This window comes from Crinia signifera, chromosome 1 (genome assembly GCF_055691185.1).
Source record: "Crinia signifera chromosome 1, ASM5569118v1, whole genome shotgun sequence".
Lineage (NCBI taxonomy): Eukaryota > Metazoa > Chordata > Amphibia > Anura > Myobatrachidae > Crinia > Crinia signifera.
In genome coordinates, this window is record NC_139217.1 from 359957656 (window position 1) to 359971336 (window position 13681).

The 13681-nt window shown below is 44.7% G+C and overlaps 1 protein-coding gene across 3 annotated transcripts in view; it reads right to left on the bottom strand.

Moving 5' to 3' along the window:
• Window positions 1-13681, bottom strand: part of GOLGA3 (golgin A3) — a 39448-nt gene that overhangs the window by 19681 nt on the left and 6086 nt on the right. The window contains exons 3-5 of one of the 3 annotated variants that reach the window (XM_083149878.1): window positions 9967-10095; window positions 9021-9133; window positions 5479-6161 (exon numbers count right to left, since the gene is read on the bottom strand). In XM_083149878.1, the coding sequence (XP_083006004.1) occupies window positions 5479-6161; window positions 9021-9133; window positions 9967-10095 (925 nt within the window). Of the gene's footprint in view, window positions 1-5478; window positions 6162-7392; window positions 7514-9020; window positions 9134-9852; window positions 10096-13681 lie in introns of those variants that run through there. The other 2 variants (XM_083149870.1, XM_083149887.1) reach the window with 2 other exon arrangements.

The following is a 13681-nucleotide window of genomic DNA, read 5'->3' on the forward strand; positions in this document are numbered from 1 at the left end:
TATCCAACACACATGAAAATCCTAACAGTTTGAATCTCATTACATAATTTGCTCTCTATAAATCTAAACATGCCCACATGTAACATGGAGGGGGGTAATCAAATGTTTATTTTTGGGTGTCATTTTTTCCCACCTTTCAAATTCACGCATCTGATCTCTTTTGAGAAAACAGGATTTTTGGTCTTACCTGTTAAATCTGTTCTTCTGAAGCAATAGCAGGGTTGCCGACTTTTAAATGCTCCTCTCTGGGAGAAGCCCAGAGAGGAGACTTTCCTTACCTGGTCAGGGGGCGGGGCTTGACTGTGACGACATTAAGCCCCGCCCCCATTACGGGAAATAGGAGAAATTACTGATCTCCATGGAGGGGCTAAAATGACACGATTGTGCCATTTTAGCTCCGCCCCCTCCTCTGAGACCCGCGGATTGCGGCATTTACATGCCGCGATTCGGGGGGGCTCAGGGGGGGTCCCCCAGATTCTGGGAGGGTTGCCCACCCTTCCGGGGGGCCGGGAGGGGGACCCGATTTTCGGGAGACTCCCGGGAATTCCGGGAGGGTCGGCAACCCTGAGCAATAGTGGACCACTGGAACCATGGGGTATTGCAGATTCTCTGACCGGGCACCAAGGAGTTAAACTTCTGGAGTGCAGCTGGGAGAAGCTCCTCCTCCCCAATACCTATCCTGCCCCAGGCCAGTCAGTTTACTTACAAAGACCAAGGAACAGGAAAAGGAGAAGCAGACCCATACAATAATCTTGAGGAAGACCAGACAGAGATAAACACAAACTCAGCAGAGAAGAGTGAAGGGTGGGCATCCAGTGGTCCACCATGGCTTCAGAAAAACAGATTTAACAGGTAAGACCAAAAATCCTGTTTTTTCTTTCAGTCTATGGTGGACCAGTCCCTCAAGGGTGGGAACGCTACAAATTGCACTGAAGATTCCCCTGCCGAACACTGCATCAGGGCTGGCGAAGAAGTAAAAACTGTAAAAATAGATAAACGTATGTACCGAAGACCAGGTAGCGGCTTAGCGGATCTGATTCACAGAAGCACCCCGGCACGCTGCCCAGGACGCTCCTACCGAGTGAGAAGAATGGGTTCTAACTGAGATCGGAACTGACTTACCAGTCTCCTATAGGCGTGATGAATGGCCATTCTGATACACCATGCAATGGTTTGTTTTAAGGCTGGCCAGCCATTCTTATGGTAGTCATATAGGACAAACAAGGAATCTGTTTTTCATAGTGACTTGGTTCATTGAACAGGCATAACGCACGCACAACACTCTAAAGTAACTACAGCCAAATCATCAGGTGAAGAACCGGAAGGCAAAAAGGCCAGGACAACAATCTCCTGATTTATGTGGAAACTGGAGACCACTTTGGGGAGATAATCCTAATGAGAACAGAGTACTGCGTGATTATGGAAATGGCCACGGGACCGCCAGGGCGCCGATTAGAAAAGCTCTAGGGTCTCTTCTGCATGCTCTCTAACGAGGAAGCTTGTGGTTGATCTGGGGCTGACCCCATCGCACTGGTGAAACACTTCTGGGTGAAGGGACCACTCTGACGAGTGGATATCCTGCCTGCTCAAGTAATCTGCTTCCCAGTGGAGAAGGCCAGGAATGTACACTGCCGAGATTGTGAGAAGGAACTTCTCTGCCCAGCATAGCACTTGAGACACCTCATGCATTGCCACCCGACTGCAGGTTCCTCCTTGGTGGTTAATGTGCGGTGGTGTTGTTGGACTATACTTTCACCGCATGGCGATGTAGCAGGGGACCCACCCAGTGTGCTGTGGGCTAAGACCTTTTGGACCAATGCCTGAAGAGACTTGAGCTTGTCGGCTAGGAGGAAGACCTTTTGAGGATGGGTGTCCAACAAAGCTCCCAGGTGGATCATCTGTTGGAACAAGGCTGGACTTTCAGTTTATCAACCACCCGGGTGCCTGGGAAACCGACAGAATCAACTGAATGTGACTTTGAAGTGTGGTCGGAGAGTCCGCCATCAGGAGGTGGTCATCCAGGGCAGGATTCTGACACCCTGTAAATCGCAGATGAGCATTCATTACCACCATCATCTTCGTAAAAACACATGGAGCAGTCGACAGGCCAAATGGTAATGCATGGAACTGATAATGGTGTTGTGAGAAAACACGGATGGTCCTTCCAAATCGTAATATGCAGGTATGCATACTGCACATCCAGTGGCTAGGAAGACATTTTTTCAGAGCACCTGAAAAATGGACCTCAGGTATTCCATCCTGAATTTGGAGACCCAGAGAAAGCGATTCAGAGTACGCAGGTTTAGGATGGGGCAAAAGGACAAGGAAGAGGTTTGAAAAAAATACGGCTCCCCTTTGTAGCAATGGGACTGTTTCTATGACCCCTGCAACGATGAGAGAGAGAATTGCCTTGCGAAGAGCCAAAGGCTATTCGGCACCTGCAAGACGCCCTTTTGAAAAAAATTGATTAGGGAAACACCCTTTAAAAGACAGACAGTACCCCCCTTGAAATAATATCCAGTTGTCTTAAGTGGTAACCACCCAAATGTCTGCAAAAAGAAGTAGAAAACCCCCCACCGTAGGACTGACATCAAACTGCAGGCTTCTCAGGATGCTTGGGGGCTTGGCGAAGGCCCGACCAGGGCTGGTGGCCCTTAGACTTTTGTGGGTTTGACTGAGTGGGCTGGAAGCAAGAGAAGGGCTGGCCACTTGCCATCCCTTGGGGACGAAAGGAACGAAACCCTGATGTTCTTTGTTTCAGTGACGCAGAGGACAAGAAGGCTGTTTTTGATGCAGCAGCGGTAGCTACAATTTTATCGAGCTCGGTACCAAAAAGAACCTCCCCTGAGAAGCCTCCCATGTACTCTTGGATTTGCTATCAGCATGCCAAAAGTGGCTCCATAAGGCATGTCTGGCCGCAACAGAGGCAGCCGAGGTCTTAGATGCGAAGATAACAGAGTCTAATGTAGCCTCATCAAGATAGGTATTTGTTTCCTGGATGTCATCTACGAATATCATCACCCAAGCGCTGCAGTAGCAGGATGAATAGCCGCCCCCGCATTAGAGTAAATTCCTTTGAGGAATTGTTCAATCTTCTTGTCTGTAGGTTTTTGAAAGGGAAGTCACATCAGGTATGGGAAGCGTGGAAGAAAGGACTAGACGTGAGGTATGTGCATTCATGGGAGGTGTCATATGCTCCTCACAAGGCTTGACCTGCTCAGTGGCATCCTCGTCTTCTTACTCCTCCTCCCCAGTGGATCCCTGTTCCTATAAGGAACCTTCAGTGTTTGTATCGTCTGACATAGCTAAGATCCTGAAAGATCTAGCCCGGTGTTTCCGCTTTCTTACAAGAGATTGCTGCACATTTGAAGAAACCTGCACAGATTGCGCCAACCACTGAACCCAAGCTGGCTAAGGGGCAGACTGGGGTAAAAGTGTATCTGCTATGGTGACCGACTGCGACGGTCTAGGGGGTGCCAGTGTGGCAGTGAAATCTCGCATGGCCGGTGTCAGATTAGAAGCCCATTCAGACTCAGCCTGCACAGCGCGATGGGGGCAGGGATTCACATGGCGCATCTGCACAGCAACCAGAAACTCCACCATGGTCTCTGGTAGTGCAAGAAAAATTTTCATTGCACGTGGTATATGTGTAAACACGCAGTGCAGAGTTTCCTTTACCCTTTTGAGAATGCCCCCTGGAAGTCATGACACCCAAAGAAAAAAAGGGTACAAAGACAAAATCACACACACACACACACACACACAAATCGGGAGACACACAAATATGAATAAGTGGCTCTGGTATCAGCATCTGTGAGCCTACCACAGTAATAAACTGTAAGGTAACAGAGTATACCTAATAAAAGAGCAAAAACTCTACCAGAGATATCCCCAAATTAGTGGGGTTGCGGGTTAGGTGACAACAGAGCCTTAATTGCCAGTTCAGTGGCTGACCAACATGCTGTGTGAAATGGCCACCACGAGAAGGAAGGAGAGGGAGAAAGGCAGGAGTGATGTCACCCAGGGTGGGTTGCTACAGGTAGAGACCCGTGCTGAGGTTGTGGGTGGAACTACAGGCCTCTCACAAAATAACCCCCGTCTGGAGCCATGCACTAGAGCTATATGCCAAAAGGACCTAAAAAGATCAGCCCTGGTGGCCTAGAGGGGAGACAGAGTAATCGGTAACTCGCTGCCGGGACCACCGCTGTCGGTTTGCCGCTGAAGGTATGCTGGAGCCTGGAAACGGGACTCCGCTTACCTGGTAGAAGCCTTCTTGTGCTTCCGCGGCTCCCCCGATGCCTGTGGAGATGCTGGGGCTTCTGGCCATGGAGGTCAGAGACCCAGCACAGCGTGGCTGTCACACTGCTCCGGCAGACTGTGACTACACAGCGCCTGCAGCAGAAACTGAAAGTAAAAAAATACGTTTAAATCAGGGATAAAATGCCCTGCTACTAAAAACATGCCCTTTTCCTGAGGCACCAAGGGGAAAAAAACTGACTGGCCTGGGGCAGGATGGGTATTAATGAGGAGAAGCCTCTCCCAGCTGCACTCCAGAAGTTTAACTCCTTGGTGCCCAGTCAGAGGACCTGCAATACCCCATGGTTCCAGTGGTTCACCATAGGCTTAATTGTTTTATCATTAGACGTCTAATCTGTTGTAGTTGGACTTAATTATCACGCCCATTTTATCCCTTTTTTTTTATATCACAGATTGCATATATTGGGGGGGTATTTAAAATGTTTTATTTGGGTGTCAGTTTTTTCACACCTTACAGATACGCACACCCAATGTCTTGAAGGGATGGTCGGGTGCGCTATTCATTTGTTTGTTTTTTACTTCTGGTCGTCTAATGTGAAGTTGGTGGGATGAAATATCATGTTTTCGTGCCATTTTTTTGTTGTTGTTTTTAATAATGTTATGGATGTGTGTGGGTACACACCTAATGTTATACCTGTAGATCAACCTATCTGCAGATATATCTCTAGACTGACCGGGCAGTGTGTTCTGCACACACTAAGTGGGCTGTCAATCACTGCCGGCTTGTGTAGCAAGTGTACAGGCTGTGAGGGAACGCTCGTTCCCACTGCACTGATAGATCTTTAGAGATATTGGCCATCAGCTTTGCTACAATGCTAACGCTGGAACACACTGGTTGATGGACCAGAGATATATCTGCCATTCATATGGATGGCCAATATCTAACCAGCTTTAGGGATCCTGAGGACCATGATTGAGAAATGCTTCTCAGATATATTGGTAAATAGGGACGTCTCTCTTTAATTTGTCCAATAACATGTATTCCTTAACATCTCTTTTGAATTAAAAAAACAAATATCTCAGCAAGAACACAGCACTGAAATGTGAGAGATGTTAAGATCAATGAGCGAGGATCTCATACCTTAGAAATGCCTGCTGATACAAAAAGTTAAATCTGAAGGAGATCAGGAAAACCATTGCAGTTAGATTAACAATGTATACCTGCTTGAAATGCTGTCTCTTCTGCTTCTAGGTTCACCATTCCCCTCAGGTTCATGAGCATGTTGCTCTGCAGCAGCAGCTTGTAAGACATCTCTTAGTGAAGGATACTGTCCCACATCCTCTAGAGCCATGCTCTGACCATTCACAATGTAATCCTCTTCCCTTCTGGGAGCCACCGAAATCAGGTAAGATCCTTGGCCAGCAGAAACACTGCTTTGAGTAGAGCTATCGCTCTCATTTCCATCAAGTCTAATTCCCAATTCACTTCCATCCAATTCTGAGCTCGTGTCAGGAAAACATATTGTATTGTCTGGTCGCTGTACTCCTTCCATACTAATTTCTGACACCACAGAGGTCAGGCTTCCTCCATTGGACTTTAGGGAACCAGGGGAGAAATCTGAATAGCCTACACTGGGATTATCGGGTTCTGAAGATTCTGTTCGATAATCTGCTAATGAACGTATCTTGCTGGAAGACTTTGACGATTTTGAAGATTTCTTCTCCTTGGAAGATGAAGGCAGACCCAGGCTACCCAGCTTTGGCCCCCGTGGGACACTTGTGCGCAAGAAGGAATACTCCTTGGTCATTGCAACAGTGCTTGCCCGAGGAAGATTATCTGGATTGTACATAAGTTCGGGATCCAAAGTGCTTGAGGGACGGCTTTTAGGCGTGGACTGGCTAGACTACACGAGAAATAGAAAACAAAAAGATCACATCAGTAGGGGGACAGAATAGAATTAAAAAATAAATAAAAAGTGAAATATAGAAAAAAAGCTAAAATTATGTTCATTATTGAAGTTTTATTTTGTAGATTTAAGGATAGTAAAAGATTCATATAAGAGAGAAAGAAAAAAAAAAGCGCCAAAACACAGGAAAAGCAAGAGAAGAAAGTACGATAGTTACAGAGAGACAGCAAGAAAGTTACAGAATGAAAGTTACACTGAATTATATCTTCACTGTAAAGTGCTGGGCAATATGTAAGAATCAAAATGGGACATTACAGTGATATCGGGGCTCGGATTATTATAAGTGGAAAGAGATAATGTGCCAACCAATCAGCCCCTAACTGTCAAGTTTCAAACATAGGTCGGGATGTAATGTCGTCTGAGAGCGGCCTTTTTTTTTTTTTAAAGTGGCAATCACTTACAAGGTAAAACAATGCCTTGTAAGTGATTACACCTTTGAAAATAAAGTCAGAGATCGACCGGCATCCCGCATGGCTTCCAAACTCGGGCGTCCTTACGTCCAGCCCAGTGTCTGTAAAATAGAAGCCAACTGTTTGGTACTGTATCTCCCCTCACGTTATCTCTCTTCAAGCTTTCATACATTATTCTATTTTATTACCAGACCCACGGTCATTCTGGACTATGTGAATGTACTGTACAGATAGCACCACAAGCAATTTCTCATGTTTGGATGAAAGACTGCTCCTACATTCTTCTCCCTGCCCAGTAAAGGGAAATAGGGATGCTATGTGTAGCACCACAGTAATTCACATGGAAGAATGGGTTCAGAGAACATAGAGCGCTGCTAGAGAGATCTGCTCGTGGTATGTTAACACCATGTCTAACCTTGCACTCTCAAAAATAAAAAAATACATAAATGTGACACGGAAATGGTGAGTATTACTGGGCAAGGCTCTCCTTGGATTACAGCGAAGTGGATTTACTCAAATGGTGAAAGAAAAGCAAAAAAAGACTTCCTTTGTATATGGTAATCCTAGTTCGTTTTGTCCATCTGGTTATGAAGGATACTCTTGGTCTCGATTTGCTCCTTTTCAAAAGGTATATGCAAAAAAGATTTGATGTGTTAATCTATATCACTTATGAAATATGAAAGCCCGTATAAAATACAAAAAAAAACCTCATGGATGAAATATCAATAGGTGAATATATGACTGCATACCCCACTCACATCTCATTCATATAGAGCAGATATAGCAAAGTATCTTCTGAAATCTGGGGAGATAAGGTAAGACGTACTCTTACTCATGATGTGCCAGGTATTGGTAATTCTTACATACACGGACCTTCTGATTTTGTAGACAATTTTTTTTTATTTATACCAATAAAATCTACAAATTTACATAAAAATGGTGCAATCATACACGTTAATATGGATATGAGATCTCCCTGCACTTCACACATAATAAGGTAAGGTTACCAGCAAGGACGCAACTACCATAGGTGCAGCTGCTATGGGGCCCAGAGCTGAGAGGGGCCCACTTTGCCTGTCAAAGTATCATATGCTGTATACATTTTTCAGCATTAGGTGATAAATAGGGGCCCTTACAAACTTTTGCTATGGGGCCACAGGTATCTAGTTACGCCACTGTTACCAGCCTTTCACTACAGACACCAAGCCTATCCAGATAAGGCTGTTTCGTGTGTGAAGTGCAGGGAGATCTCCTTATATCCATATTAACCTATATGACTTGGAGATTTTATTGTTATTGGTTTAAATAAAATAAAAAATTTGGCTACAAAATCAGAAGGTCCGTGTATATACTGTAATCCCAAAGACACCAATATAGGAGTACTAATACCTGACACGTCGCAAATACAATTTACCTTATATCCCGGGATTTCAAAACATACCGTGATATGTGTATTATATATGAATGAAATGTGAGTGGGGTATGCAGTCTTATATCCACATACCTCCCAACTGTCCCGCTTATCGCGGGAACGTCCCGATATTTTGGGACATTCCCAATTCCCTCCCGCCGCCGGCAGTGTCCCGCAGTGTGGGGGGGGGGGTGGGGGGTGTTGGGAGTCCCCCCTGTAGCCTGTGATTAGACGCTATGCGCATGTGCACAGCATCTATTCTTGCAGGCACAGGGGCTGGCCAGCAGCTGCTGGGCAAGACCCCACCGTGGCGAAAACAGCGCCGTGAGTACAGGACACGCCCCAAAAATTTGCCGCAAACCATGTCCCGCCACCGGAAGGTATGTATCCACCTAATGCTATTTCATCCCTGACTTTTTTGTATTTTATACAGGTCTTCATATTTCATAAGTGATATTGATTAACATATGGGTCTTCAACCTGTGGCCCTCCAGATGTTGTGAAACCACATGTTCCAAACATTGCCACATTTTTTCCTATAAGAGCATGCCAAAACAGTCAGAGCATGATGGGACATGTAGTTCCACAACATCTGGAGGGCCACAGGTTGAATCTTTTTTGCATATACCTTTAAAATGGAGCAAATCGAGACCAAGAGCACCCTTCATAGCCACATGGACAAAACAGATTAGGATCACCTTATAGAAAGTAGTTTTAATTTGTTTATTTTTTACTTTTCTTTTACCATTTCAGTGAAACCTCTTCTCTGTAATCCAGAGCGAGCCAGGTAATACTCACCATTTCTGTGTCCTACAGTAGTTCATATGCCTGCGCTCACAAAGGAAATAGGAAAGTATGAAAGAAATTTTAGAGAATGCAAATCAGTTATTTTATTTATTAAGCTGAGCTACAGGCAGAACATGAAGCACGTAAAACCGGGTTTAGAGAAAATGACTAGTGATCATCTCTACTCACCCTCTGCTGATGACGCTTGGATCTGTACTGCTTTAGCTGCTCCTCCAACCGCCGCCTTGCCTGAATACGGATTTGCTCCTCTCGCTCAGGTGGAAGGGGAGCATCACTGAAGGCTAAAGGGAAAACAGAAATCAGCAAGAACGGTTCACCCAGTCAGGGAGTAATACCATGCAAGAGAGTGTCCTTAGACCTGGAGCTCTTTAACATGCACAATGCAAAAAGCACAGCAGGAAAGACTAGACAAGCAAGAAGAATGTAAGAATGTTTCAGAAGTGGTACAAGAGCATTTACACAATGCACATGCTTACAGGACAAATCTTATTGGAAAACATGAATAAGAAATTGCAGAGAAGCTTAATGACAGACAACCTTATTGGACGCCTGATTAGTTAAGAATTAGATTGACAAATTGTATTCGGATTAAAAAATACAATGGATTCATTCTATTTGATTTAGAACACTTAACAACTGCTATTCTTAAATAGTGCTTCCTGTAACAGCTTTCCCATTTCATCTGTGTTGAAAATCTATGGATCGGCAATTTATATTTAGACAAAATGCACGTCACTGGTCTAGATTTAGCTTTAATCGAATAAATATATATGTTTAATAATTCAGTCATTCTAACAAAGACCGAGCAAAAATGTTACTGAGAAAGTACGAGATCATCCTCCCACCAAAAAATAAAAAGTACAGAAAACCATTGTTACTACAGTTTAGAGTGAGATTTAAGTTGGAGTTTCAAACAGAAACATCACATGCGCATTATGCAAGAAAGGTTAGTAGTGGAAAGCGATAGATGGAAATGCTCTCCAGAAAGAGATGTGCTTACACAGGTCAGTTTCCTGCATATGAAGGCTTAGCTTCAACGACTGCAAAGCTTCTTTTCTATGAACTAGGCACTCAGTACTAGACTCCGATAGGTTGTCATTGAAACCATCCACACCTGGGGGTGCTGCCATTCTGACATGTTCTGAATAATGAGGTTGAGGGCCATTCTGACACATGTCTCCAGAATTGTTCATCTTCATAAGGTCTAATTCCTTTGGCAATGTATCCACTTTCATACTTGATACTGGAAAAACAGAAACAGTTACAATATTATCTCCTGGAGAGAAAAACAGACCTCATGATTAAAGCAAAGGTAGCGTTCTTTAGCCCAGCTCACGGCACAGGTTTCCCTCCTGGACCTAGTGAAAACCAGAAATGCTTTTGAAAATGTCTATCATGTTCCCTCTTTCCTTTCTATGTCCCTCATTCAGCATGGATCGTATATGCGAAGCTGCTCGCCACTCCTTGTCAATCAGACAGACATTAGAATTTCTGAGATGCGATCATAATACTTGTTCTGCACATGCTCAGAACGGGTCCTGCACGTGTGCGCAGTTTCCCGATAATCAGAAAACTGCGGGTTGAAACATGTGGACACGGACGATGCTCAAAATGTTGCCACAAAGTTTTCACATTTATTGGTTACTGCCGGCATATGTCAAAATGGACTGTATAAGTGTGCCACGTCCCCTAACGTAGCTAGCTGCACTCGGCACACTATTATACTCTCACTCAGCCAGGCACTGGATACGTTACAAGGACACTGGAAACTAAAGCTCTGTAGCTTATCCAAGCACAAAAACATTTTATAAATAGTAATAAAAACGAAACAATAAATAGTTCCTCATGCGAACCACACCTTCCAAATCCCATTTACAAATTGACCTTTATACTACAAGCAAAGCATGCAATTAAATAGGGAATTTATTAGAAGTGTAGTGGGTCCAAAGTATATTAAAAGAGAAGCATTTTGGAGAATATAAAAATAAAAGGAGAAGAAATTAAATTGCAGCAAATTATGTGTGCAGTATTAAGGCCCATACACACTGGGCGACTGAGCTGAAAGCCGCTCAAAACCACCTGTTTGAGCGGCTTTCAGCTCAAAGCCACCCAGTGTGTATGCCCCAGCGATGAGCGGTAAACGCTGCTGCGCGCTCCCGCATCATCGCAGGGAAAGGCTTTGAGGACGGCTATGCAACGCCGTCCTCCCCCTCCGTTGGCGCCGGGCACACTGAGCACCTTTCATCATTGTTGTCCATACACGCTGGGCATAGTCGCCCAGTGTGTATGGACCTTTATATATGTCTTTCCATTTTTACTTTCAATTTGAAATGGAATAATGCTTTTCAGTGTGCTTGATAGCTCCAGCAGGGGAGAGAGAGGGTTTCTGACCTACAAGTGGGCAGGTGGGATTCTGAACCACAGGGGCTCCAAAAATGGCCGCCACCTTGTTGGAGACAGACGCTAGAAGTTCTTCTGCACCCTTAGCGTCTGTCAGGGGAGTGCAGATCCCAGAAGCACTCGCATTCCCTTGGAACCTGCATGTCACCCCCTCTGACACCTGCATGTAACACTCCTGGCAATGAGCATGTAGGTAGACGGAACTTCAGGGGGAACCTTATGTGTGTTAGCGGCACTAGAAAGCGCATAAGGTGTGAAGGCGGCACCAATTGGAGCATTATGCGTGTAGGCGGCACCAGTTGGAGCTTTATGTGTGTAGGCCGCACCAGTTGGAGCACTGTGTGTGTAGGCGGCACTAGTTGGAGCACTATGTGTGTAGGCGGCACTAGTTGGAGCACTATGTGTGTAGGCGGCACTGGTTGGAGCACTATGTGTGTAGGCGGCACTGGTTGGAGCACTATGTGTGTAGGCAGCACTGGTTGGAGCATCATGTGTGGAAGTGGCAACATAGGGGGCATTATGTGTAGAAGCAACATTTATAACTATGCCACTGCGTGTACAGCATTACCCGGAACTGCTGTGAAAGCAGGCTGCATCCTTTGCCATTAAACCCCTGGCAACAAGTAATAAGAAGCCTTACTGGGGGGCATCATTTGTAAAGGGAATCTGTGTGTGGGACATAAAATGGTGTCAGTGGCATAAAGTGTAATAGTCATTATGGTGTGTTGCATAATGTGTAAGGGGCATTACTATAAGAAGGAAAAATGACATACTCTTGCTGAGGGCACCATTATACCTAGTTACATCTCTGGTGCCCAATAAAACCACAGAGACAAAGCTTAAGTACTTATAGCCAAATGTAATCACGTGTGCTTAAAGCAGGGTTCAATATTCACTCTGAATATCTTGATTCACCCATTGAGTGCCAAGTGAATTTATCAAAATAGGTGTGAAAATTGCCAAGCAAACATTTATATTCATCATAATGACCTGTAATGTTCACCTTATAAAGGAAATACAATCTTTGTTCACACATTTTTTTATTTGAATTTATATAACAAATGTGAGTGAAGCTGGCATTGTTAGCAGATATTTTGAACATCTCACACAGATGTTGGCACTCAAAGGGTTAAGAAATTCTAACATTGTTATATTCTAGGAATAACTCAGTCAACTAAAAGAACAGTAGTGGTTCAAGCCAAGGACTCGAATAGTTCAAAAATGTTCACTTGCATTCAGGTTCCAATGATTTGGTACTTGTTCAGTTTCTCGGCGGCAGCATGGCCGTGCGTCTGAGTCCCCTTGCGGGGCTCGCTTCACTCGCCCACACTGCGGGCTCGGTGGCTCGCTACGCTATTGAAAATCAACTCCATGCCAACGTGGATAGTATGAACTATTCACATTGGCATGGAGTTAAGTTAGTTTGCCGAGCGCACAACCTGGAAGTAGCCGGCGGCCATGCTGCCGCCGTGAAACTAAACAAGTAATAATGATTTTTCTGTCTTTATGGACATTGGGTATTTGAAAAACAAACAGCAGCGTCTTCTAATACAGCCCCAGCAGGCAGGAATACGGTAGGGAAGTTCATGCTGAGCAATGGGCACAGTTTTAAAGACAAAATGTTTAAAATGCAAATATTAAAAAAAATATATGTTGTACTGCTGGGCACTGCAAGCATGCTTTAGTGTGCCTGGATATGTAGAAGCTAGTGCTGGGCACTAGGCACAGAATATATTTATGTGAAGTGTATTTTAAAATGTATTTAATGATAAAAATGCTCTTGCTTGTATCCCTGGTGGTCTAGGGGTAACCCAGAGCTCCCAGTGGCAGCTCTATATCCCAGCCCCCTCCCAGGAACATGCCCTTAAGATGATTGGCTAAAAATCACAGAGCAGTACTACCCCTGTGGTATTGTATGATGGGGATAAAGGAAGCCTGCATGCCCTATTTTAAACCATATACGTTCTGAGACATCCAGAAGTGTTGATCTATGTGCATGCTGTATCCCCCTTGAAAAAGGAAAGTATTTTTAAGTTTATTTGAGCAATAAATATCTTGCCTTCAAGATGGCTGCATTTCATTTTGCGACCAATCGCAATGCAAAAAACACAGTACAATTCTTTGTCTATTCTGGACAGAGCTCAACATCACAAACCTCTGCCAGCTGCCGTTAGGGTCAACCAACAAAATTCAGAAGGCGTGGCAACAGCATGTCGACATACACAGCAACAAGTGATTCCAGGGCTGGTGGTAGCTGCAAAATACCATCCAACGTGCAGTGGGTCGAGTGAGTAACTAGTAGCTATATTTACCTCTCCCAGATCAGAACAGCAAGATCCTTTGGCTTAGCTATGCTGGGAGCCATAAGAGGGGAGGCATGGGCCACAGCTCCCAATGTGCATGCAAGTGGGTAATGGCACATAGTTTTT